The sequence below is a fragment of the Cervus elaphus genome, chromosome 2 (genome assembly GCF_910594005.1).
Source record: "Cervus elaphus chromosome 2, mCerEla1.1, whole genome shotgun sequence".
Lineage (NCBI taxonomy): Eukaryota > Metazoa > Chordata > Mammalia > Artiodactyla > Cervidae > Cervus > Cervus elaphus.
In genome coordinates, this window is record NC_057816.1 from 7,412,802 (window position 1) to 7,440,684 (window position 27,883).

A 27,883-nucleotide genomic window follows, 5' to 3' on the forward strand; every position below is an offset into this window, starting at 1 on the left:
GGGGGGGCAGGGTGGGTTTTTAGCTGACATTTGGCTTGGTAGAAATGCAAATGACATTCTTGAACTGTGGCAATTCTATGGGATTGTGGAAGAGGGGCCCAGGCTCCAAGAATGCCAGGTCCGGAGGCTGATAAGTCACAGTGGCCTTCTGGAACATGGTTGGGTGCTTCATGTGTGGGGGGCCCTGGGGAGGAGGGAAAACCAGCCCCACCCCCACCCTCACCCAGGTGGGGCTGGTCTCTAATTCCGGTCTTCAGAGGAGGTGCCTGTAAAACGGATGCAATGGAACAGCAGCTGCTTATTTTCAAAGGGAGACCGGTTCTGCCCAAGCCTGGTCAGATCTGTTGATTCCACTTCACTGTCAGATGGGGGAGGCAAAAGTTGGACACAGTTAGGTTACCTATTTATCTCTGACTCGAGGCATTGGCCCTTGGCCTGGCAGCTGGGGGTTTCCAGCCGTGGCTCTGGAGTCTGAGGCAGGACGGCCATCAGCTGAGAACAGAAACCCACTCCTCATTTAGCAGCGACAGCCTCTTGCCAGGTGCCAGGACCCCCAGGGGTGGGGACATGGCGGGGGCCCTGGAGGGCCTGGCCTTGTCTGAGCATTCTGGGCTGGAGGCGAGACCCGGGCGGCGGTGCAACTCGGCCGAGCCAGCGCAAGGGGATCTGGCTCTGGCGCAGCTCTGGGAGGCCCCCCTCCAGATGCAGGGGTCGGGCCGGGACTGAGAGGACCGCGCCTGGCGGGCCCGGCATGCAGCCAGCTGCACGCTCCTCAGCTGAGCCCAGCGCCTCCTCAGCACAGAGGCCACGGGGGCCTCAGAGGGTCAGAGCTGGGGCTGGGTGGAAACCCAGCGTGACAGATGCTCTGCTTCTCTGGACAGAGGTCAAGGAGGCAACATTCTTTGTTCACTACCAGGAAAAAGAAGGAGCGGAAGACAGATTCAACGCAGAAGTTACAGAATTTATTTTATTTCTCCCAAAGTTGTTTTTCTGTCTGACTCATATAAGAAATCGTAAAGCCTTGACCTTCCTGAGCATGCTGCACCCACGGCCAGTTCTCTCTGGACTCCGAGTGTCCAGGAAGAAACAACTGCTTTCTTCCAGAGAAGCTGGACTCAGGGCTGGGGACCAGCTGCTCGAGGCCTTCCCGCAGGGCACCCTGCCCTCAGCTTGCTCCCCCGCTTCCACGGGTGGGATCTCATCAGAGGGCTGCTCCCAGTCCCGACGTCTGTGAGGCCCGCGCGACAGGGGTGACGAAGGACAACAGCTCAGATCCTGACCACCTGGGCAGCAGCACACGGGCTCCGCCTCCCCTCGCCGCCGGCGGTCTGCCTCCTGAGATAGAGACGGCCGAAGGTGCCCCCCACCTGCCCTTTGGTGAGGCGCCCCGGGTTCACACAGATGCAGCCGAGGATGTCCTGGGGGGGAGGAAAGAGTGACTATGGGTCTGGAAAGGCTGAAACCTTCCAGGTTGAAGGCTGAAAGGCTGAAATCCGTGGGCACGGATGTGAAGAAGCTGGACTCATCTCAGGGTTCAGCCCCAGAGGATGTTATAGAAACTGGAAACAAAGGCAAATGAAAACCATCTTCGGTCCAATATGTTAATTTATTACTAGAAAACTCTGAGTCTCTCTTGTGTCTCCAAAACAAAATAAAGAAGGTGAGTCAGCCAATTCCCAAACGTGGAAACACACTTGCTCTATTTGTTTCACAGTGTGAAAGAAGGTTTACCTCTGGAGGTTGCACTGGCTCTGGTTTGGCAAGAGGAGGTTGACGGGGTAGATTCCCTGCGAGGGCCCGAATCTGAACGTGCCCAAGAGCTGCTGGGAGCTCATCTCAGAGTTTGGGGAGGGGACAGGCAAGCCCAGGTCACCTGAGGTGGCCATGGGTGAGAACTGTGGTTCGAGGGCCTTCCTAGCTGCCTCTTGGGCTCCCAGGCTGGGCTGCCTGAGTACCATGCTGGGGGTAGGATGGGGTGGTGATGGTAGGCAGCAAGGGCACATCACTTACTTAAGCATTATACTAACAGATTTGTTTTCTACTCCTGCCCCCTCCCCCAAAAGAACGAGGCCACTGTCCCCACCAGCAGACCTGAGAAGAGTAAGTGCCGGGGGTCCAGAAAGGAGCTGGTTCTGGCGTTTCTGGGGAACAGCGGAATTCAAACCCACCTTCACAAAGTATCTCAGCTCTGATGGGGCTATGAAGACGTCAGGGGTGACGGGCAGCTGAGCATAGAGGCGGAAGTTCTCATAGTCGATGGCCACGTCCTCCTGGGGTGGGTACAGCGGGTAGTAACTGCAGAGAAGAGAGAGAGTCAGCAGCAGCGGCCTCGGGAGCCCTCCCGACGGACTCCTCCGCCGCTGCTGGTTTCTATGCTGTCACACACTGCCTCTCCCTTCCCTCTGTGTTTGGGGGACAGAACAGGCCTGTCATGCCAGGAGGGAGCTCCCTGGTAGTGGCCTGGGGAAGGCTGTTGTTCAGTCACTAAGTCGTGTCTGACTCTGTGACCCCACAGACTGCAGCAGGCCAGGCTTCCCTGTCCTTAACCATCTCCAGGAGTTTGGTCAAACTCATGTCAACTGAGTTGGTGACGCCATCCAACCCTCTTATTCTCTATTGCCCCTTCTCCTTCTGCCCTCAATCTTTCCCAGCATCAGGGTCTTTTTCAGTGTGTTGTCTCTTTGCATCAGGTGGCCAAAGGATTGGAGCTTCAGCTTCAGCATTAGTCTTTCCAATTAATATTCAAGGTTGATTTCCTCTAGGATTGACTAGTTTGATCTCCTTGCCGTCCATGAGGTTGCAAAGAGTTGGACATGACTGAGCAACTTTCACTTCCACTGGGGAAGGTTCTCGAAGTCAAATCTGTCCGAGCTCTGTGACTCCAAAGCACTCCCAGCACAGGCAGACGCCCCACAGGGCGGGCTCACCTCCGCTGGGTCAGGATGTGCTTAAGGATTCGGCTGAACCGGTCTGAAGTTCCAGAAGAACTGCAGAAGGAAGAAAAGCAAGAAATGGAATGTGGAAACTTGTTTCTCGGCGCCTGTTTCTCTTCGGGGAGGATTTCTTAAACTAGAGAGAAGCGATGTGGCCAAGGTGTGTGACAGGAAGTTGCCTCTGGGGAAGTTTAAAGACGTGTCTGTAATCAGCTCGGTCTGCTGAGCAGGACACTGGGTTGAGAAGGGGAGAAGCAGGAACCCTTGTGATCAGGGCCCAGGAGGGCCGTCATCAGCTCCACACCATGTGAGAGCACGTGGGGTCTGCTCCTCGAGGGGCCAGCTGTAGCCAGGTGACCCTTGCACCTCCAACCAGAGCCAACCTGCACACACCCATCTCGCCTAACACACGAATGGCTCCATGCTCCTTCCCGTGATGGGAGAACTGAACCACCGAGCCTCGGGGACCCGGTAGCGTCTGATCCCCTGCAGAGTAGCATCCTGTTCTGCGAGGGGGAATACCCTCCAGAGTAAATACAGTCACCCCACGTGCAGGGACAGCTTGTTTAGGTCACACATATGGCAAAGGAAGCAAAGTAGATGAATGTCTATGACTAGAAATTAAGGGCAAAGACAGGATGGAAGGGGCCCTGCAGGGCCTCAAACACTGTTGACAGTGGTAACAGACACATGTGCGTCCTGCCACCCCCTTTGGGTGCAGAGAAACTCAGTGGCCAAAGGGTTTGGCAGAAAGTGCTGCTCTAGGGACTGCCCGTTCAAGACTCTGCCCAGCAGGCCTTTGGCCAAGGACAGGACCAGGGTCCAGAAGGCCGGAAACTGCCCGTGGGACTGGAACCCCCTTCTCACCTACTGATCTCCTCGGCCCCCATGTGGAACAGCAGGTCGGTGGACGTCAAGCCAAAGATCACTCCGTTTATGGAGAGGGTGCAGGGCTCGGACACGAGCTGCACTCGCTGGAACGAGAAGGGTGGGGCAGGCGTTAGCACGCTGAAGTTAGAAACTTCTCCTCTGGCAAAGTAGGGGGTCCACAACGGCTGGGGAGACCACTGAAAGTTCAACACACAGTACATAACACATGTGCTTGTGATAAAGAGAAGCTGAGAATCAGGCCCTTCATCTCCCCACCCTGCACTTCCAGATGGAGCTGGGTGGTCGCCGCCGACACGTTGCATTTGGCTGCCTGCTGTTAAGGAGGGGACGTGTGTACCTTTTTGTCCTCTCGAAGCAGGTCGGAGTAGCTGAAGGGAGGCTGTGGGTACACGGGCTCGTGGTGCACGTCTCTCAGTGACGGGACGAAGATGAGGTGGGAGCCGGAGCTGGTTTGCAAAAAAAAAAAAAACATGTCAGAAGAGGAAGGAAAATGAACACAGCTCGTAGCCGGGTGACAGATTCCAAGTGTCAGGGCCTCAGACAAGAGCCGGCTTCCGAGGGGAATGCTCAGAACGGAGCTCTTCCACGAGGAGGGGGTGCTGTTCCCCACGGGACACTGGGTGTGAGAGATGTCTGTTCTATCACACGACCACCTCGAGGGCTGAGGACATGCTTGCTCCCGGCTCCGTGTCATGTTCTACTGAGAGAGGAAGAGGATGACCAGCAGAAAAAGGGAAGATGAGACAGAGCTCTAGAAAATCAGGAAAGACAAGGATGTGACTAGAAATCCTCAGAGCCTAGACGGCGCAGTAGTAAAGAATCTGCCTGTGATGCAGGAGACATGGGTTCGATCCCTGGGTTGGGAAGATCTCTTGGAGAAGGGAATGGCAACCCACTCCAGTATTCTTGTCTGGAGAATTCCATGGACAGAGGAGCCTGAGGGGCTGAAGTCCATGGGTTTGCCGAGTCGGACACGGCTGAGAGACGATACACCTTCACTTTCCTCAGAGCCAGAGCTGAAGCCGAAGTTCTGACTCTTCACACTGGGTGAACAGATGTGGCTTTTAGGTGTCCTGTTGCCTCCCTAACTGGGGGCTCTTCCCTTGGGAGGGACCAGGCAGGCAGAGTGGATCCGGGAGGGGGAGACACGGTGGGTTCTCCCAGAGCCCACGCCCCTCCCCTGCTCCAGCCCCTCCACCTCACACAGGGAATCAGTGCTGGTTTTTATTCCTCAGCCGACTGTCTGACAAACGTGAAAGAAATCTCTGACAGCAACGGTAAAAGCAGAGATGACAGATCTTTCCTCTGGTGGAGGGTTATAACACAGAAGTGAGGAAAAACCCTGTAACTCTAGGGGCCATCGCTTTATCCTCTCTAGCCACACAAGAGAAGAAAAGGGAAAAAAGCCATCTCCTTGATTCCCTCACTGTCCTTGGCAGAGGGGCCTATGGTGGAAGGTGTTATTTTGGAGGCATGTCTAACATCCACTGGGCTTCTCTGGTGCTCAGTGGTAGAAGAATCCACTTGCCAAGCAGGAGATTCGGGTCCGATCCCTGTGCATGCTCAGTCGTGTCTGACTCTTTGTGCCCCCATGGACTGTAGCCCGCCAGTTTCCTCTGTCTATGGGATTTCCCAGGCAAGAATACTAGAGCGGGTTGCCATTTCCTATTCCAGGGGATCTTCCCCACCCAGGGACTGAACCTGTTTCTCTTGCGTCTCCAGTATTCTTGCCTGGGGAATCCCATGGACAGAGGAGCCCGGCAGGCTACAGTCCATGGGATCACAAGAGTCGTTAACAACTTAGCCACTAAACAACAAACAACATCCACCACGAGCTCTCACTTCTAGCGCCCTCTCTTGCTTAAGACGAGATGGCTTCCCAAAGGTGGGTACAGGCAGGTACCCACCTGTGCAGGTATAGGGACATGGCTGCCTCTCAGGCGGGATAAAGGTGCTGGTGATGTTCATACACATGCCACTTGTTTATCGTGCCTGCTCAAAGCGTGAGCCGACACTTCTGCAGTGGAAAATCTGAACCTTGAGACCAAAGGTACTCTGCAAATTAGTTACTGTTCCTTTGCCACTGAAAAGTTCCCTGTGATTATCCAAGACTACCAATTTGGGCGCTGAAGCCTGGCAAATGGGCCTGGGGGTGGCCTGGAGGGGAGTGTGTGTTCCAGACCCCCGGGGCTCCGTCTGTGATGGTGCAGCCGGCCGCGGCTAAGACGTGGCCTTGCTCTGTTTCCTCGCGGGAGCTGGCAGAGCAACAGTTAAGGAGGAAACGGGCCTCCTGCTCTGGGTTATAGACGGGTTGTAGGGGGAGGGATCCGAGAGAAAATTTCAACTATGCTGAGCATTGCACAACTTCACACATCATGGTGGGCTGGGCCTCGCAGCCGCTCCCTCAAGCTCCGGGGCTCTGCTGGGCTCCCGGGAGGGAGGTGGCGCTTCCTCATGGGTTCTGGTTTTCACTGATAAATGGGCTCAATGCTCTGCGCTGCTGACCTCTCAGAGTAAAAATAAATCCCCCCCAAAGAGGGCCATTTTTATACTGTTTGGGGAGGGTGGGCAGCCCCTCTCCCCGAGGCGCACTCTGGCTGCAGATGAAAGTGCCTGGTGGTGCTGGGAGCTCACCCCCAGGGCAACAATGCCCGGTCTGTTCTTTGTTTGTGGTATTGCTGTCAATACCACATGGGGTGAGGAACCAAAAACAGAACCCCATCTCAAATGGAAAGCACCCGGCTGGCGTGCGGGGCGGTCCCCGCCGATCCTGGAGGGGACCCGCGGGCTGACAAAACAGACGCCAGGCTGCCCCTGGTTTTCAGGGATTTATCTCCCGAGGAGCCTCCAGGTCTGACAAACTCATTCAGGGTCCCAACAACCCTGGGGGAGCAGAGGGAAGACACCTGTCGCATCACTTGGAGTGGGGTAGGGAGAAAGGAGCGGCAGGCCCAGCTGCAGGCTGTCACACCGCACGATCCGAGCCCCCCAACTCTGGCGTCAGTAGGGGTTTTCCCCCAGTCCGAGAGGCCTACCCTGCTGGGACGAGAAGGTAGAATGACAGCTAATCGTTGCTGGGATCAGTTCTCACCGCCAAGGGCGGAAAACATACATCTTGTTTCAAAAACCACCCTTGTTCCAGACGTATTTTACACTTAGCCTCAGGAATGTTTGTTTTCGATGAGCTCAGCTCCTGGCAGGCAGATCCCCGGAGGAGGAGATCCACCACCAAGAGCAGCTTCTCTCGAACCCGGGCACTGGAGGGAAGCGACAGGAAATGGGGGTGTCGGCTTCCAGAAAAACTTTCTACTTCTGGCTCAGGCTCTTCCTGGAATAGCGGCTTTTCTCTCAAATTAGAACTGCCCAGCCCTCATCACCGCTGTGACCTTTCCCAGTCCCATCCCTCCAGTCCGTGGCAAGGATTCAAAATCCCCACCCACGTGCGAGCCGTCGCGGGGTGCCCGTGAAACCAGGGAAGCACTGACTCGGGGAAGGACTTGGCCTCCCCCCCAACTCTCACTCACAGGAGATGTCAGGCACCCGGCACTCTGCGCTGTAAGCCATCAAACACTCCCCAGCCCCACCCTGGGAAGATTCCCAGGGAACAGGAATTTCTACAAAAGGGAGTGAGAAAAGGAAGGAAGTACAGAAAGCCAGGGAAGAGTGAAAGTTTGGGCAGCCTTGTCCTTTCAAGTGCGTTTATCTTTGTGTTTTACAAAGAGGCCTCTTCACTCAGGGTCGGCGCGCCTGAAGGTCAAGGGTTCTAGCTGACCTCTGCAGTTCAAAAGGATATAAGGGTGGGAACTACCACGACTTTTGAACGGTTTCAGTTTCTTAACGGGGAACCCTGGAGAAACTCAGGAAATGTAAGGTTCTGCCCAGTATTTTGAATGCTGACCTTCGTGTTCCTTCAATAATTGTTCGGAGACATTGCTTGAAAACATCTTCAAATGAGCTCGTCAGCAGACAGCTCTGCAAGAAAAGAAAGGAGATTTACAGGGTGAATGTTTGGTGTCTGTTCACTTGTTTATGATGCTGGTTAGATGACCCTGGGGGCAGATGCTGGGTGAAGAGCTGAAGGAGATGCAAAGATACCCAAGACAAGGCAAGGGTCTCTGTCCTTTTGAGAGCTGAGTCTAGTTGGGAGCAGGCAAGGAGGTCGGGGAAGAATCAGTCCTGAAAATGAGCCGAGGAGAGAAGTAGGAAGAAAAGAGCTTTGAAGACTTTGCTGTGGCTGGTAAACCTCCTGAGAGGGCTTCCCTGCTGGCTCAGCGGTAAATAATTCATCTGCCAGTGCAGGAGACACGGGTTAACTCCCAGGTCTGGGAAGATCCCACATGCCGAGGAGCAGCTGAGCCCGTGTGCCACAACTACTGAGCCTGTGCTTCTAGAGTCTAGGAGCTGCAACGACCGAGCCCATGTGCTGCAACCACTGAAGCCTGCAGGCCCAGGGCCCATGCTCCACAACGAGAGAAGCCACAGCAATGAGACGCCTGCACACGGAAACTGAAGAGTAGCCCCTGCGTGCCCCAACTAGAGAAAAGCTCGCACTGCAACAAAGACCCAGCAGTTGAAAATTAAAAAAACAAAACAAAGAAACCCCTCCTGAGACAAAAGGAGGCGCTGTCTCCAGAAGGGCCATTTGTGTTTTAAGTTCAAAGGACAGTGACACTCAGGGTCCCGAGCTGTCGCAGCCGGGAAGGGGCTTTCACAGGCACAGCTCCGGGACCATGGGCACCTCCCCCACCCTCCTGCCCCAGAGCCACACGTCACACCAGGGGGACCAGGACTCAGACATTTGGATCCCCTCACCCACCCGCCCCAGCTTCCAGATGGCTCTGTATTCTGGTGAAATGAAGCCCTCCCATTCCGTACCTTTATTAAACTTGCCCTGCAATAATGTTTTTCTGATCAGCCACAGGGATTCATTTAGGCTGTTATAGAAGCAGGATAAACTCCAAGAGATGAAAGTAACAGGCCTTGACTGAATGTGAGTACTCAGTCTCTCCCTGACTCCAGTCCCAGCCACTTACCTCAACCTGTTCATGCTTAGCATCCAGGAAAGGTCCAAACTGCAGATCAGCCCGAAGCGGAGAAATGAAGGTACCAAAAGAACACATCAGAATTGCACGTGCCTCTGAGCACCCTCACATACCCGATCCTAGCAGTTCTCTGCCCAGGGTCCATCTCTCCCTCCAAGGCTGCCTGTACAGCTGGGGACAGTTAGCAGGTGGGTGGGGGTGGGATGGTGCCCAGCCAATATCACAGGCAGAAGGACACAACCTCCTGGATGGAAAGGCCTACTGGGCCTGTCACTAGCTGCTTTGCCTCCTATAATACTGGGCTTTTGTTCCCCCTCCAACCCAGCAAGGGCAATCTACCTCTATGAAACAGTACTCTGAGCTCTCAAGAGATGAGTTCACAAATGGGAGTAATTAGACAAGAGGTGAAATACTGAAAAATCAATGCAGGTGGCAAAACACCTTGGGTTTTTTGATTAAGACCATGCACACAAAGGGACCTCCCTGGTGGGCCAGTGGCTAAGACTGCTCCCAATGCAGGGGGCCCGAGTTCTATCCCTGTCAGGGAACCAGGTCTCACACGCCACAGCTAAAGATCTTGCATGCTGCAACAAAGATCAAAGACCCCATGCACCACAACTAAGACCCGATGCAGCCAAATAAATAAATATTAAAACAAACAAAAACCACACACACCTCACCAAAGATGGAGACCAAGAACTCAAAAATACTTTTAAGAAGGAGGAGAGTTTGATTAGAACCTCATCAGACCTTTTTCCAAGATTACCCCCCACCCCCACCCCATTCTCCCTTTGGTGCCTCCCTAGGTGAAGTGTCCCTGGAGGGGCCCTACCAGGATGCAGACGTCCGGTCGGTCACGGTTGATGATGGTGATCAGGTCGAGCAGGGGGTCAAAGGTGATGCTGTCAGATGTGGTGTACGGCCCACAGGCCACCAGGACCATGAACTGCTCAGAATCTAAGCCAGAAAGGATTGTTAAGGTGTTGATGAGAAGCTGCTGGGATGGTGGGAGAAAGGACAATGAGGGCAAGATGCCTTGGGACTCAGTTAAGAGTCTCACATGTGCAACCCTGGGAATCGAAAGACCTGGCCTCAAAGAGCCCTCCATGAGCTGCACAGACAGGCAAGTGTGCAAGCAACCAGAACTCCAGAGACATTTACCAGCAGTGCGTGGACGATGGGAGGAAAGTGGAAGTCACGAGAGAATTGATCAAAGTGGCATTTGCTTACATGGTTTTCCTCTTAACTTTTTTTTTCGGTGGTAAAATACAAAACTCAACTTTTTTTTTTCGGCGGGGGGGTGGGGTGGGGTGGGGCGGGCTGGGCAGTGCTGTGTGGTTTTAGGGATCTTAGTTTCCTGACCAGGGATTGAACCTGTGCCCTCAGCAGTGAAAACTCGGAGTCTAACCATTGGACCACCAGGGAAATTCCTCCTGATCATAACCATGTTTAAATCAACATTTCAGTGGTATTAGATAAATCCATAATGTTGTGCAGTTGTCATCACCTTCCATCTCCACAACTCTTTCCATCTCATAAAACTGAAACTCCGTACCCGTTAAACACTAACTCCCTGCTCCCCCTCCCGCAGTCCCTGGCAACCACCTCTATGATTCTGATGCCTCTAGGAACCTCATCTAAGGAGAATCATATGGTATTTGTCTTTTTGTGACTTTGCTTACACTTGAGGGTAGAGTTTTTCAGGAGCCAGGGCAAGGCGGGGTCCCCGACAGCACTGAGGTTTGAGAGCTCGGTGGGAGGGATCATCAGTGGTGAGAGCAGCTGGAGAATCTGGTAGATCTAGGGGTCCAGGAAGACAGGCTGGGGGCAAGGCTTGGGACGGGAGACTCTCGTGTTATGGGGTGCAAGGCCTTGTATCGGGGTGCTGTTTTCCTCAAAGCATCTGCTTCCCTTTTGGAGAATCAGCCTTGGCGTCCATAAGGTCCCCTCCCCCTCTACCCTATGGAGATGTAAATTAGGTGCACCCTCCTCCCCAGCCAAAGAGCAGGCACGGACCAGCTTAAGCCTTTCACTCCTCTGGATTCCAGAATCTCAAGGTGAACTATCCAAGGACAGAAAAAAGACTGGCGCTGACCCATCCAGCTGAGGTGCCTGGTCAATACAGCCCAGGACTCTTTGCTACCTGGACACCTGGCGTTACTGAGCCGTGATACGGGCTATAAGCCTTTTCCAGCCACTTGTCCAGTCTGTGTGCTACCTGAATTTCCCAACAAATTTCTCTTAAGTTAAGTTAGTTGGAACCAGGTTCTGTAGCTTACAACAACAAATGCAATGATCCTTGACTTCTTAACAGGCAGCTTTATTAGCTTCCTATGGTTTCGATAACAAACTATCACAAACTTGGTGGCTTAAAACAATACGCACTTATTATCTTACAGTCCAAGAGGTCGGAGGTCCTAAAATCAAGGTGTGGGCAGGGCAGCATTCCTTCTGGAGGCTCTAGGAAGAATCATTTCGCGGCCCCTTCCAGCTTCCAGAGGCCGCCGGCATCCTTGGCCCAGGGCCCCTCCTCCACCTTCAAAGCCAGAACCTGACAAGTCTGATCTCTGCGACCCGCCCCCTCCTGCCCTTCCTTATAAGGACCCTTGTGATTACACCGAGCCCACCTAGACAATCCCCATCTCCAGAGCCTTAACTTAGTCACACCTGCAAAGCCCCTTTTGCCATATAAAGTAATATGTTCAGGAATATATTCCAGGAATGAGGGCCACTGTTCGTCGAGCGTGGCAGTAACTGAACTGAGATAGAGAATTCAAGGAGAGTAATACCGGTGCTGTGAAGAGGGGAGGGGACAAAGCTACATTCAGTTCCCAGGAGCCCAGGAGACGCCGGCCCCAGGTAAACGGTGAGTGCCCGGGGGCCAGGTCCATGTTGTGTTCTGTGTCTCCACACCCAGGTGTTGAGCCCAACACCTTGCTCACAAACTGTCTATTAACAACTTTTTCAGGGACTTCCAGCAGTTAAGATTCTGCACTCCCAGTGCAGGAAGTCCCGGTTCGATCCCTGATCAGGGAACTAGAGTCTGCATGCCACAATGCAGACCCAATGGGGCCAAATAAATAAAAATAACTATTAACAAAATAAAACCAACTTATTCAATTGCTTCCAAAGATTCCCCTGGCACAGCTCCGGCTCCGGGGAGTTCAGCCCTGTCTGTTCCCTTTGTTACCTGAACTTGATTCAATACCAGCACTCTAGCTTCCATAAACACTTACTTCCTGAGAGAATGTGCAATGTCATAAACTCCTAAATTTTGCTCCCAATTCCAGGCTGCCTCTAAGAATGACCTCACACAATATTAACGTGGAGGGGATGTTGACAATACAGCTAGCATCAGCTATCTCCCTGCTAATCCTCAACAGTCTACTGCTCTGCTTACAAAAATGCTTGGAATTGTTCTGAAGCCAAGTTTACTGAAATGTTCATCTTTTCTCATCTCGGTTAGCTACCAAGTAACTCTAGGCTTCCTGAGAAATGTGTCTAATTTTTTAAATACAGGTTTTTTTTGGGAATAACTTAAGAATCGTAGAAATGTCCCAAACAGAGTCCAGAGTTCCGGTGTGTACACCTTTCACCCAGCAATCGCTAATGCTAACATCTTACATAACTAGGGTACATTCATCAAAATGAAGGAATTAATACTGGTATGTTACTGTTAGCTCATGACTTTATTTAAATGTCACTGGTTTTTCCACTAATGTCCCCTTTCCTTGTCCAGGATATCACATGGCATTTAAAGGAATTTTTTTTTTAAATTGGTGCTCTTTACCCTTTTCTTTTTTTTCCTTTTCTTCCTCCTTCCCTTTCTTTTTTTGGCCACACGGCATGCAAGATCTTTCCCAACCAGGAATGGAACCTGTGCCCCTGCACTGGGAGCTTGGGGTCCTAACCACTGGATGGCCAGGGAATTCCACTGTTTTTTTTTCTTTTTCAAAGCAACCTTCAAACACCTGTTAAACATTAGTCTTGAAATGACAGCTCTTGTGGAATCAGAGCACAGGAAGTAAGGCTGACCAAGCCACATATGCTCAGACCCCTCGCCACCACAAAGGGCCGGTGAACCCATGAATCTGTGGTCGCCCCTGGAGCTCCAGAAAGGTGCTCTCACAGCTTCTGAAGCTTTCCCAGGGCCAGAGGAACTGTGTTCCAGACCCTGGCCCACTCCTCTCCACCCGTACTGTTGGCAAAATACCCTTGGAAGACTAGCTCACCTCCATCCTCTTCATCGGGCTGATGGAACGGAAGTGGCACACCCTTCAAACAGGAGAGAAAACTGTGGTGAGGTCTTGCCCCAGGCACCGCCTCTGGTCAGGAATGGGGTGGGCACTAAATGGGGGCATGTTTGTGGGTGTCTTGCTCCTTGGAGCTAAAAGCCCACAGTTGATGAAAGTGAAAGTTGCTCAGTCGTGTCTGACTCTTTGAGACCCCATGGACTACAAAGTCTACGGAATTCTCCAGGCCTGAATACTGGAGTGGGTAGCCTTTCCCTTCTCTAGGGGATCTTCCCAACCCAGGGATCGAACCCAGGTATCCAGCACTGCAGGTGGATTCTTTATCAGCTGAGCCACCAGTCAAGTCCAAGAATACTGGAATGGGTAGCCTATCCCTTCTCCAGCGGATCTTCCCGACCCAGGCATTGAACCAGGGTCTCCTGCATTGCAAGTGGACTCTTTACCAGCTGAGCTACCAGGTAAGACTACAGCGTTGATGACCCTTCCCTTTTTCTTTACTGCTCAGAGTGGGCAAGACACCTGGTAGCATGAGGTCATGACTAAACTCAAAAAAACATCCAGGAAAGAGCAGGAGCAAAACAGGCGACTGTAGGATCGGTGTTCTGCCTGGGAGGACGGTGCTGCTACTTCTTCCGCGTCCCCTGAAGCCTGCAGAGGATTACTGTAGGAGCAGGGGCTGCTAAGCTACGGGCGAATCCGGCTACCGCCTATTGCTGTGAGTAAACTTTCACTGGCACTCAGCCACGCTCTTTGGATAATGGGCTGACCACGGCTGCTTTTGTGCTATGATCGCAGAGTCGACATTGTATGAAGACCAGGTCTGTGGAGTCTGAAATATGTATTTAGGGGAGGAGTTTGCTAAGCCCTGACCTAGAGGTAGGTTGTAGTCTACTGAGAATTGAGAAGCGAATCAACAGGCCCTTACAGAGGACGACTTTCAGGATGGACAGAAGCCCACACACTGTACCTCGTAGAGTCTGGTGGCAACAAGTTTTCTACCCGTGGTGTTGATTCCTTCCATGACCACCACCTGAAAGGCAGGCAGCAGACAGACTTGATCAACAGGAGGTCTGGAGTAAGTTACTGTGATAGAGTTACAAGTACTGCCCAGCTACTCTCATCCTGTAATTGTAAACTTGGGGGTGTTTTTCTAGAAAACAAAGGAAGGGGGTTATATTAGTGTAATAATAATTATGCTTTACACGGTAATCTCCTTTTTACAACATTCCTATAAGGTGAGAATTATCATTCCCATTTCACAGATCAGGACACTCTGGGTTTGGGAGGTTAAGTAACATCGCCATACTCATCCGCCCTGCAGGGTGGAGCTGGGGTTGAAACCTAGCCGCAGATCCCAGAGCCAAGGTCGGAGCACACAGGGGATCGGAACCCTCATACTGGCATCTGCTCTGGTGCCTGAGCTCCAGTTACACCTCTTGGCATCGGAGGTCAAAAGCGCGGGGCAGTTGGCCACAGCCCACTACACACACCAGGAGCAGATAGCATAGCCGCACCCAGAGGCAAGTCACACCCCTGATCTCACCTGTCCAGGAAATAGAGAATATTCTTTGAGCTCAGATAGATCCACTGGAATCTGAGCGCCTGAGGAATGTTCCAGATCTCCCTCCAGAATCACCGACTTGTGGTTCAGCTTCCCGTTGCTGTCACAGCCGATCTGGCCCAGCAGGGTGACAGGCTCCTACCGAGATACACAGGAGAACAACAGCCTTTGGGACACAGGAGCTTAAAATTTGGTTCGCGCGATGGAGAGCAAAACAGACCTCCAACAACAGCACACGTGTCTTTGGTGGGGCATCACTTTGAGCCCGAGGTGACCACTCGGCTCCCAGGGGTGAAAGGACCCTTAAAGGGCATCTAGCCGGCCCACCATCTAATGTCTCAGCCCCTCTAAGTGGCTGTCTGAGCCACAGCATCTCCAGTGAAGGGGAACTTGCCTCCAAGCCCACCCCTTCGCCACCAGTCCACTTACCAGATCTCTCTCTCTCTTTTTTTAAGTTCTACCAGTTTATTGCTACCAACCCATCCATCTCCCTCCACCTTCCTCATGCATGCGCGCTCAGTCATGTAAACCCATGGACTGCAGCCCGCCAGGCTCCTCCATCCATGGGCTTTTCCAGGCAAGAATACTGGAGTAGGTTGCCATTTCCTTCTTCACACATCTCCTGAATAACTGTTAACGACAGCTCTGGTTTACTGGGCTCACTAAACACCAGGCACTGTTCTAAAGGCTTATGTGTATCAACTCACTTAATTCTCACAAAAACTGTGAAGTGGATATTATTATTGCATCCATGTTAGAGATGAGAAAAACCAGCAGCAGAAAGGTTAGATAATTTAACCACGGTCAAACAGTGGGCAAAGTGTGGGTTTGAAGGCCAGATGTTTGGCTCCAGGGCCATATCCTTTAACCACTCACCATACTGCCTTGTAACAGGAAGTTCTTCATTAAACTGAGCTGAAATTCCTCTCTCGGTGGCTTCCTCTATCCTGTTCTCACTCCCGGGGGCAAACCGAGGAAGTCTAATCTTTCCCCATGAGATCGTACAACCCAGTCTCCCCTCCACTACTTCCTCCCAGCTCCCCCGAATCTTCCTTATATGACATGGCTTTGCATATCTTCCCCAGCCGGCCATTCTCCTCTGAATGCAAATATGTGACAGAGGCACCACAAAGAAACTCTGAGAACACATCTCCCCTTAAAGTACGTTCTAGAGAGAAAGCACTATACACATGCCAGATTAAACTATTGACGTGGACACTATTCACAGCACTTGATCCCTGATGACGGAGACCAAAGAAGGGGAGAGACCATGAGTCACCGTTTCCGGAAATCTTCACCTTGCTGTTGTTCTCATATCCTGACACTTGAATGCTTAAGGCCCTCAATCTTGTTTACATGCAAGACTCTAACCCAAGTGCAAAGAAAACGACTTAATCTGGTCACAAAGCCAGAAAGCACTTATAACCCATTTTACCAAGTTCATCCAAGATGGATGTTCTAACTAGAAGATAGACAGTTAGTGAAAGGGAAGCAGGAGGCTGACTTTTCATCATTGATTTAAAAAAACATTATCAATCAGGAAAGACTATTAGAACAACTCTTACCTGTGCTGGGACTAGAATGGGAGCAAAAGCCTCAATCTTGTAATGTTCCTTGAGTTCACTGCCAAGTTCTTCTATCTTACAGGTCAGAACTGAAAACCCAGAGGGGAAAAGCATGTTTAAGACATTTTACTTGCCAAGCAGAGAAAACACAACACCTTGTAAAACATTAGTCAGTCATTTTATAGAAGCAGGCAGGGTGCCAAGGACACCGGCCAGTTGGTAACTTTCTCAAGCTCGAGCCAATTGCCCAATATTTGGTTGCTGAACCCGGCCTTCCATTTGGCCATGGCAGGGGAAGGGAAGGGGTCACGGATGAGGTCACAGTCCCAAAGTTGGCCTGGCTCCCTCCCCAGCCTCCCCCTTACTCAGGTGGTCAGGGGGGTTTCAGGGAAGCCAAGAACAACCTGAAGAGCCTTCTAGTCTTTCCAAGGAAGAAGCCATAAATGTCTCTGTTTCCTTTAACACTGTAATTGGCTTCCTTTATACAGTTCAAGTGGTTGTTACTGGGAAATGGTTATGTGCTTTTTCTTAGCAAAGTGATTGTGATTTGGGAGAATTATTGAGAGTGGTCATCTCATATCCGTTTCCTAATATGGGTGCCCAGACAACATCTATCAATCAAAGGCAACCTTGAACTTGTTCTACCAGCCTAGCTGACGCTTTGTTACTGATTCAAATCCTTCCAGGTGGTTTTATACCCTCCAGAATGTCAAAGGGAAAAACAAATACCTTCTCGAATGTCTGGGAGCTTCTGAAACATGCATTTGTAGCTCCCGGTGAGCGGCTCTGGATGTCCCAAGACCTTCAGGCTGAGGTGACTAGTTCCGCCTCTCCCGGACCAAGACACCCCCTGCGCCGAGCCAAAGGAGGTGACCACTTCTCCCCGGTTACTTCTCGAGCTGTATTTCTGAGGGGGAGTAGCACTGATTGGAAGCAAAAGACATCAACATTACCGCGTTCATATCTAAAAAGAGAGAGGAGTCTAAGATGAGGTTACCTCTTGAAAATTTGGGATTGAAGACATGCCAGCCTGGCCTCACATTTTATAAATCTAATCAGCTTAATGGGGTTGGACATTCTGGACCTTTAAGGAATTTCAGGAATGAGGGGGGGTTGAGGAATACCAAACGTGTTTAGAAAAGCTTAGACACAGAGACGCAGTTTAAAAGGTCTTCTCCTGGATTAAAACTAACAAAGTGAAACAAAATCCAAACTCTGAATTGATTAAAGAGCCAGTTTCGAGTATCGTTTTCTTTCTTATGAATTTTTAGCATTTGTTAGAATATCATCAGAGCCTGGAACTGTGGATAAGCCAAAAGTTGCTCTGTGTACACATAACACCTCATGATATAGTTCAAGGTAGAAACAGTAACAAAATGAAGTTAAATGAAAGGGAATCAGCTTTCCCCAGTGTTTCTGGAGGTGGACAGGTAATGAATTCTGTCAGCTAGTGAACAAACACTCCCATTCTCCAAGTCTCAACCAGCAAGTTCTCATATTTCTCCTCACTCACTGATAAATTCCACCTCCAGGGACACACGAGTGTGGCTGATCTGCTTAGAGGACAGCGAGGTCTTCTAAGCCTTTGGTTGTGAACACAGTGCACCGAGAGGCTTGGTTACCACAGGCTTCATTTAACGCCTTGAAACCCTGCAGGAACCAGCTCTCCGTGGGCAGTTAGAGTGGGTGCTGCCAGAGAGGCTACAAAAAACGAGCTTGATTAATTACCTCTGTCTCCAGTGCTGCCTCCACCTGAATAATTTAGAAGTTACTTTCATAAATTACGAACCCAGTTTCTGATGTCAGCTTTACTAGCGTGCATTAAAGAATGACTAGGCAGCGCATCTCGACTCGCCAAGCTCCTCCCTGCGAAGCTGTGAGGCGCACATTACAGCCGGCCCTTTAACCCAGGGAGATGCTCACACGGGGTCCGTTGCAAACAGATCTACAAGTTTCAAAGTCTTGTTTGTTGAGAGACTAGAACTGCTGCCATGGTGCTGGCACCTACGAGAACCGCTCTGTAACCAGCCATCTCTGTGCATCCAAAGATGCCCTTCTAAATCTAGAAAGTTCTATTCGGAAGCCAGGGTGAAAACTCCTGAAAGCAGGAGTGGGCCACACTAAAGTCAAATCCGCCCTTGGGATCCAACTACCTTTCAGGGGACTTCCCTGGTGGTCCAGGGCCTAAGACTGTGCTCCCAACGCGGGGGGCCCAGAGTTCAACCTCTGGTTGGGGAACTAGATCCTGTAGGCTGCAACCAAGAGCCCACATGCCACAACTAAAGATTCCACGTGCCACAACTAAGACTAGGCAGAGCCAAATAAATTTTTTTAAAAATTAAGTAAAAAAGGAAAAAAAGAAAAAAAATTAAGTAAAAAAGGAAGAATCTAACCCCCTCTGATCTTGAACAATGTTATTGCTCCCTTTCTTTTTTCTCTTTTGTGTTTTCTGGCCCTGCCAAGTGGCTTGTGGGATCTTAGTTCCCTGACAGGGATCAAACCTGGGACTACGGCAGTGAAAGTGCCAAGTTCTAACCACTGGACTCCCAGTGATGTCCCTATCACTTCCTTTCTGATGTGACAGAAAGCCTTAGGCTGGCAAGTCTTAAGTTCTGCTTGGTCTAGAAGTGACTCCCGGCAGCCAGTGTCGCCCTAACTGGTGAACATCACTGTTCCTTTGCCCCATCTCGATGCAGCAGCACCTAAAGCCCTTTCTTCTCCTCAGCAGAGCTCTCACTACAGAATTCTCTCACGGAACACATGTCATTTATGGATTTCCAAAAGTCACACGTGATCCCTGTGGATTTATGTGCAGAAGTGGCAGCAGGGATAAAATACCAATGAAGTTGGGGTAGGTTCAGGGACAAGAAAACTCTCAGCAACTAGTTGTAACCTGAGTGAGGAACAAAGAACAGGTTACGCAACACTATGAACAAAGATATGGGCTTTTCTTTTTTAAAAATAAATACCTAAAAAAAAGAAGAAAGAAAGAAACCCAACAACACATGAACTAACAGAAGCAGGTGGAAACCTATTTGCCTCCTACTGGCAAGAGACTCGCAGGCCTCCCAGACTTCTGAATAGACAAGTTGTTTTCAGTAGGAGATATCAGTTCCTGATCTAGGAAATGAGCCCCAGAAAAGAGGGTGGAAAGTGAGTTTCCTTAACTACTGTTAAACAGTAATTTTCCACACAGGATGAGGGTGGGGAAGGTAGGGAGCAGTCGGCCTTGCAGCCAGTTGATTGCAGAGGGAAACGTCCACCCCTATTCCTTAAGTCAGGTTGTAGTGTTGGCCTCCACCAGGTAACCAGAGAGGGGAGGGCAGGCCTGCTGCCTGGCAGCTGAGTCAGCAGGATCCATACCTTGGAGAGAAACTCGACGGTGAGAGGAGCTGATGGGGGCTCCGAGCAGACACACTCCTTTTTGTGAGGGGGGTTTCCGGGGTGGTGACAGTTCGCTTCTGAGAACCCTAGAAGCAAAACAGGAGAAGGGCCCAGTCACTCTAGACCCAGGGGTTGCTAGTGAAGTGTGCGGATCCTTAGGCAGAAAGGGAGGATGTGCCTGAATGAAGGGCACAGACCGCATAGAGCTGGTTTTCTTCTGAAGGCCCCATCTTTCAAGCAGAATCTCAGACTTCAGCAATTGTAATACAGTCCTCATCAGTACACTGTCTCCATTTTGGAGGCAACTGTGAAAAAAATGCCAACGACATCCCCCAAAAGGACTGCCAAGTAGGCGATCTGTCCTGTCAAATTGCTCGTGTGTTCACTTTCCTTCTCTACCTCTCTGCTTTACCGCAGCTGGGAGTTTGGCTACACACACAGTTTTAACCTGCACGGACACATTTTCCTGTCAGGGGATGGGACCATGTTACTATTTATTCTGGCAAAGTCTACCACACATTTTCAGAATTAAAGAAGGGAGTGACTCCAGGCAGATAACACGGGTGAGCTCATACTTGGAGAGTATTTAGCACACGCCTCGCTGATGGTCAGTTTTGTTTTCTGGGTGGTTTTGCTCATCAACAAGAATCCAAAGAGATGCCTGGAGTGGAGGGTGAAGCCGGCAAATCCCGAGATCCCTTGCTCCCCAGAGTCTGGGACAACAGACTATGGCTGAGCAAAGACAAAATCCTCGGCTGGAGGGAAACCAGGTAGCCAGCTAGTTGGCTGGCGTTCCCCTGCCCTTGGGCTCCTCCTGGCTGCGGGTTTAGGTTATGCCACCAAAGCTGCCTACAGGGGTGATTACGGACAGGCAAGGAGAGAGAAAGCAGGATTCGAAAGCACCCTTAAGTGGCTGGAATGGAAACTAAATTTTAAAAGGACCCTTCCTTATGTACGACACTTATACAATAGTCATTTAAAAATACTTTCTAGTATTTCAATATTTTTCCAATTGAAAAAATTCTAATAGTTATAATCTTAGTTTGAATATGATCCTTCATTGAAGTATTGTAAATACTGAGTTTTTTGCTCTATATTAATTCTGAGCATTTCTCCCACATTGTCAGTCTTCATCCTTTCTGGTAGCTGTGTTGATGGAATTGATATATAATAGTTTACGTAACTACTTCTCTATTGTTGGGTGTATCTGTTTCTGGAGAAAGCAAATACTGAGGTGCTCACTATCACACACGTAGCTTTTCCTGGAATTTGGATGATTTCTTATGAGAGATTCTTAGTAGGAGAGATTACTGGGCCAAACGATGGCAAAAATTTTATGATTTTAATAGGTTTTTCTCCAACTATTTTTCCCGAAGACCCTTCTAATATATAGGGGGCTACAGAACTCCAGGTTCATCTCCCAGGATGAAGCAAAGAGCTCAGCCCTTAGCCACGTGGTGAAACCTGATTGTGTCAGTAAACCAGCTTGAGACGTTCCTGGGGTGTGCTCACTCGAAGCAAGTTCAGGAGACTCACTGCTAACACTACGGGCCGGTTTATCCACCCATAATGAGAAATACAGTCTCATACCCTGGGGGGAACACATCCTCACAGCACACAGGAACCCAAATTATAGCCAGATTATTCACTTATTAGAAACGTGATGCCAGCAGCATGGGAACTTCAAATCCCCAGACTGACACATCTCTCCCTGTCAGGCAGGACATGTGGAGAGCCGGACTACAACCAGAAGGTTTATGGTGAGCATAGGGGCAAAAGAGTAGCTGGTGGGACTTCCCTGGTGGTCCAGTGGCTAAGACTCTGCACTCCCAATGGAGGGGAGCCTGGGTTCAATCCCTGGTCAGGGAACTAGATCCTACATGCTGCAACTAAGAACTGGCAGTCAAAGAAATAAATAAATATTTAAAAATAAAAAAAGAGTAGTTGTCATTGTACAAGTTAAATGTTTAATGGTGACAAGCTAAGACCACTGACATACTCACCTCTGCAACATGGGCTCTCCTGCCCCTGGCACCGGTCTGGGTGGGAAAGGCCAGCCCTGGGCTCTGACCCTGTCATCGTGCTGCGCTGATGCCCGAGTTCCCACGTGCTGGGCACTGTCTAAGCCTTTTTCCTGTTTCTACCCCAGATCCAGTCTGCCTCTCCTCTGAGCTTCAGATGCATATTTCAAATTGTTCATTCATTTCAGCTCATCTCTTAGCTATGATTTCATGGCCAAGCTTTGATCTGTGACTGAGCCTCCTGAGTACTTTTGTAGCAGGAATGGGGTGTCCTCAATATGGTATTTCAGCCATCAGAAAGGTGTGTACTTCAACAGTAAATTAAGTAAATTTGCATCTGATTTATGCGTCAGTCTACTGAGACCTGAGTTACCACGAGTCAGTCCTCTCAAATATGAACTCTGATGCTGCGAACATTTTAGCTTTCTTATTCTCCACAGGCACATTTAAATGACTCACCTTTCCTTCCTTCTTTTTTTTGGGTGGGGGGCCATGCAGCGTGGCTTGTGGGATCTTAGTTGCCAGATCAGAGACCGAACCCAGGGCCCTGGCAGTGAGAGCACCGAGTTCTTGCCAGGGAATTCCCTAATCATCTTTTTTCTTACAGAATAATTTACTTTGACAGATTAAGGCTTGCTCCTTGTTTGAGGATTGCCACAAATTCATTTTCTATAAAGACTAACTATGATTACCGAATACATTGCTTTGGGTTTGGCACTTTACATGTTCATTTAGTTTTCAAGCCCTTCAAGATATCATTCAAGATAATATCACGGGGTATTATCTGCTGGCTATTGGCTTCTTGAGGGCAGAGCACAACCTTGCCTGTTTCATTCACCAGTTCATCCAGTGTCTGGCACACAGTAGTTGCTTAGTAAGTGAATGAATGAACCCTGACTATGTAGGAGAGGAAATGGCAGCTCAGAGAGATAAAAGCAACTCACTCAAGGTCACTTAGCTCTTTGACTCAGGCTTTGAGGACAGTGCCTTTCCACTGCCCTACTCCACCTCTTACCCTTGGGTTCAACACCTAAACTGGATAAGCAATAGTTATAGTGCCTCTACTTGATACAAAACTAGACACCCATTAAAAAAGAGCAATTATGGAGAAATTAAATTGATAAAAATTTTATGATATGCTAACTGGAGAAAGCAGGATACCTGTGTGTCCACAAGGACTGCCATCATGTAAAATCATCTACGCACATGATCGGAAAGGAAGATGCATATGTGGAAATAGAGTAGGAACTGTATGAGTGGCTAATTTTCTCCTTCAGAACTTCAGATGCCGTGCTGTTATTTTTAGAATAAAGAAAAAAAATGCTACGTGTAGAATGCAATTTCCAAACAGGGTGCACGCACCTTAGACGGTGTGGTGTAAGAGTTCAAGAGGGTCTCCTCTTCCTCTTCCTCTTCAATTCTAAAAACCATGGTTAAGAGAAACAATAAACTTCCACCCAAAATCTAAGGCAAGGATTGATCAAATAAGAAATCTGAATACTAGGTATATTACTTGTTTTTTTTTTTAATTTGAGTTTGTTCTCATGTTTTTTGTGGTTTTCAAAAAAATTATTTATTTTTTAAAAATTTCTTTTTAGGCCATGTCATGTGGCATGCCAGATTTTAGTTTCCTGACCAGAGATGGAATCCATGTCCCCTGCATTGGGAACTTGGGAGTCTTAACCACTGGACCACCAGGGAAATCCCTTATTACTTGTTCTTAACTTACACATGCACCTACAGACAAATGATAAAATACAATATGTAGTTTGATACAAGGGCCTGGAGCAGAAAAGGATACAGCTCTTGTATGGAAACAATGTCTCTGGCTCCTGCGTGGCCGCCGTGCACTTTGTCCTTGGAGGCACCATGCCGGGTTTTGGATAATCTTTTGCTCAGAAACTGAGGAAGAAAAGATAATGAATATATTATTCCATAGTCAAGTTATAGAGGACGCGTTTCCCACAGTCATGAAATAATAATGTGCATTTGAAATATAATCGAAGGTATAAAATTCCTCAAAGGAAGAATAAAGATGTACATGACAGACTAAAGACTTAACCTGTCACTGTTTCTCTCCAACACATAACAATTCTAATATTAACACCAATTATTTGCTGAAGAACTACCACCTGCTGAGCATAGTTTTAGGAGGGATTCACAACCATTCTCAATTCATTCAATAACCATAAAAAATACGGATCATGGGAACCACTGACTGAAGAGGAAACTGAGGTTAGGAGTCATTAAGGAGCTGGTCCAAGCTCATGCTGGGATTGGAATCCAGGTCTGATTCTAAGGTACACACTCCTCAATACAGTGCTCCGCCTTCCGACAGAGCAGACACGGAAATTCACATTATTAGTTTGCCTACAGTTTCTTCTTACCTCGTGCTCAAAAGAGTTCAGGGTCTCCAAGGAAAGGCAGTCTTTACGTGTGCTGGTGCAGAAGGCTATAAGCTCGCTGGCCATTCCTTCTTCATTCTGTCCATACAGAATGCACAGTTCTACCACTGTAGGGGGAAATTGGACACATAAGAAGTGAGTTCATTTCTTGTGGCTTTCACCTTGAAAAGTGAAAATAATCCTTTATTTATTCAATAGTCATTTATTCAGCACCTACTAAGGACATGCACTGTTCTAGACACAAGAATATATTAATAGCAGCGAATAAGAAAGAGACAAACTCTTGTTCTCATGCAGCTCACTATGGAGGGGAGACAGAAAACAACCAAATAGGTAAAAAAGGTATGTTAGCTGGTTAAATGTGTTTTGTGGAAAAAATAAAGCCTGGAGAGAGATCAGGGGGCTGGAGGGAAGGGCTGGAAATTTTAAACACAGTGATTAGGGAAGGCTTCATTGGGGGCATGACATTTGACCTGGAAGAAGTAAAGCAGTGTGGCAGGCAGTGTTGAGGGGGAAGGGCTTTTAGGCAAGGATCCTGAGGGAGAAGCAAGAGCAGCAAGACCTCCACGGCTGGAATGCAGAGAGGAAGGAGGAGACAGAGACAAGCTGAAAGGGTAAAGGGGGTGCCTGTAATTATTCTGAGAAAGTTGAGAAATCACTAGATGGTTTGAACAGAACAGTAACACAACCTGACTTCCACTGAACAGGGTCCCCCTGACTGCTGCGTTAACAGACTGAAGGGGATGAGGGCAGAATCGGGGGGACCAGTGAAGAGAACCATGGCCAAATCCATGGTGAGACATGACGGTTGCCTGGGTCGAGGCGGTGTCAGTAGAGGAGGGGAGAAGTGGCTGGACTCTAGGCTGGAAATATCCGGAAAGTAGAGCCACTGGGATTTGTTGACCGGATGTGGGGTGTGAAGAGAGAAAGCCATGGGGGATGATGCTGTGAGTTTAGCCTGAGCATCTAGAAGGGGGCACTTACTATTAACTGAGGTGGGGAGGTAGCAGGAAGGACTCTGAGGAGAGGGAGCAGGAGCTTAGCTTCAGACACCTGAGGCTGAGATGCCAATCAGACTTTCAGCTGGAGATGTGTGGGAGGTAGACTGGCCCGCAGATCAGGCAAAAGGCCTGGGCTGAGTTATAAATTTGGGGACCACCAGCAAACACATGAGACCAGGTGAGATCACCAAAGAGCTGCGTGTATCTTGGGGCTCAGGATACAGAGGAATCTGCAGAGGCTGAAAGGTGGTGACACGCACATTAGAACACCCAGGAGGAGTGTCCAAGCAGCTAAGAGGAAAATGCATTTTAGGAGAGGACCCTTAGAAGAGGACCTGATGAATGGCATCAAATGCTGCTGCTCATTCAGAGGGGGACTAAAAAATGCATCTGTGGCTTTGGCCAGGTGAAGGTCATTGGTGACCTTGAGAGGAGGAGTTTCAGTGAAGTCGTGGGGATGAAAAAGCTGACTGAAATGGGCTTAACGAGGAAAAATCTGAAGAAGAGGCCATCTTTCTGAGAAGATTTGTTGTAACTGGGAGAAGATAACTGGAGCGGGACGGGGCAACAATGGAGTGTTTAAAGGTTGGGATAAGAGTCACATTCCTAGACTACTAGGAAAAAATATCTTATGGAGAGAAAATAGAAAATAAGAAAGGGAAGAATTACTGGAGTGATGTCCTTAAGGAGGACAGAAGGAATGGGATTCAGGACTCAAGTGGAACGTGTAGCTTTTGCTGGAAATATGGAGAATTTATTCACTGTAATGGGAGGAGGCAAGGAATATAGCATAGACACAGGTCCTTCTATTTTTCTCAGCGAAACAGAAAGTAAGTTCATCAGCTGAGAGTGAGCGTGGGACAGAAGATTGTCAAAGGAGGAGCAGGTGACGAATGTCTCCCACAGGAGACTCAGAGTGATCAGGGAAATATGGTATGATATGTCAGGCAATATTAAGGTCCAGATGAGGTTAGCAATTATGAAGTACAAGTCTAGAATTCCAACATCACTGCCAACGTAGTTCTATGTGAAATGGAACCAGCAGGCATCTTGGATTGAAGCCTTTAAAAACTTAGTTCACAAAACTGATTTCTCCTTGTTTTGACTCTAGGCTCACCAAATAAATTTCTGACTATGATTGGTTTTCTCATTCAGGTCTCCTGTTAGGAAGAGAATGCCCTGGAGATAAAAATTTAGAGTATTCCAGTCTCTCATAAATTAATGTTTGCATTCTGGTTTTATATACTAAAAAAGAAGTTCACTGTGCTGATGAAGGGTAAAGGTAGATGCCTGATCACCCTGATTCTAAAACCAGGAACTCCATACCTCCTAACAGTTTGCTTCCTGACACTGCCCTAGAGCCTCACCAATACAACGAAGCACTGGACACAGGCGCAGGAGATCTGGTCCACAGACCAGCTCAGGCAATTAACTCTCCTTATCTGTTTCTCCATGGCTCAGTGGTAAAGAATCTGCCTGCAATGCAGCAGACATGGGTTCGACCCCTGGGTCGGGAAGATCCCCTGGAAAAGTAAATGGCAACCCACTCCAGTATCTTGCCTGGAAAATCTCATGGACACAGGAGCCTAGCAGGCTACAGTCCTGAAAAGGGTCGTAAAGGAGTTGGACACGCTTAGCCTCTAAACAACAATAGGTTTCTCCACCTGTAAGCTTTGTCAGCAACAGATGACAAGCTCCTTAAAGTTCCTTGCAAAGCTAAAATTCAATTTTAGGAACCCACGTCAGGGACTCATATTTGCACAGACCAACAGTTTTGATGAGAAGTGATGGATCAGCAGAAGTTTAGGTGTAGGCTGGAAAGGGAGGAGCCAGGAAGAAAAAGCTACATTTCAAAATCCCAACATCTCTTGCTTTGCTGTTGAGCTTTAAATTCTGTGCAACTGCGCTGACTGAAAACCATTTTTCACATTCTTTTTCAGTTGGGATCCAAGCAGTACCCTGTGAGCATTTCAAAGTCTCAAACTCAGTTTCACTCATCTCACAAACACTGACAAGCCCCATCTAGGGAGGTGAACCACGGAATCGAGCAGGGGGCGGGGCGGGGGGGGTTGACCTGGGCTGGGGTCCAGCGAGGGGGCAAGGAACTCACATTTCTCAATCACAGCCTCCTCGCATTCTAGGCCGAAGATCTGCAACTCCTCCACCAAGAGCTGGGCGGACACAGCCATGATGACCCAGGAGGGGGATCGGGGCCGGGCCCACCCCAGCTCCGACTTGACGCCAAGAAACCCACAAGCGTGGAGATCGATGAGCAGAACGAGGTTCCTCTGATCCTTTCACCCTCCGAGGGCCTGAGGCGGAGAGTGACCAAATGGACCAAGATCAGGCGGTCAGAAGGCCCCAGTTGTCAGTCACGTAGAAACACTTTTTCTTTCTCTCTTTTTTTGGAAGCTCTCAAACGCCTAGAGGAAGAAAACAGAAATCTTGAGAAGTTCGTTATCCTGGGGAGAACATCCTGCTTCCTAAAAGCTACCGCAGAGCTTCTCACTGATGGAAGCAAAATAGATTAGCCCGGAAAAACCCGCCAAATGCTTTGTACGGCGCACGCATGCGCGAGACCCGGGTTCAACCCCACCCCTTCCCCCTGCTTCCGGCTGTCAGGTCCCTGACTATGCGCGCGCACGCGCGGCCGAGGGAGCTTGAGCACAAACGCCTGAGCGCCGGCTCGCGCGCTGGTGCCTCGCTGCCTGCCGCCTCTACCGGCGGCTGCGCAGTTAGCCCTGGTGCTATGCCAAGTCTTCAGTCGTGTCTGACTCTTTGCGATCCCATGGACCATAGCCCGACAGACTCCTCTGTTCGTGGGCTT

At 49.5% G+C, this 27,883-nt stretch overlaps 1 protein-coding gene across 1 annotated transcript; it reads right to left on the minus strand.

Annotated features, from left to right (window-relative positions):
* Positions 1 to 940: 940 nt before the first annotated feature.
* On the minus strand, positions 941 to 27,622 carry POLA2 (DNA polymerase alpha 2, accessory subunit). Its single transcript, XM_043927122.1, has 18 exons — positions 27,167 to 27,622; positions 24,038 to 24,162; positions 23,452 to 23,552; positions 23,013 to 23,070; positions 19,609 to 19,715; positions 16,975 to 17,168; positions 16,246 to 16,334; positions 14,663 to 14,818; positions 14,087 to 14,149; positions 13,099 to 13,141; positions 9,699 to 9,823; positions 8,858 to 8,896; positions 7,723 to 7,796; positions 4,162 to 4,270; positions 3,801 to 3,907; positions 2,928 to 2,987; positions 2,169 to 2,295; positions 941 to 1,418 (listed from the first exon to the last, which is right to left on the minus strand). Exons 1-18 carry the CDS (start codon positions 27,243 to 27,245, stop codon positions 1,269 to 1,271), a joined length of 1,806 nt encoding a protein of 601 aa, XP_043783057.1. The 5' UTR covers positions 27,246 to 27,622; the 3' UTR covers positions 941 to 1,268.
* Positions 27,623 to 27,883: the final 261 nt, after the last annotated feature.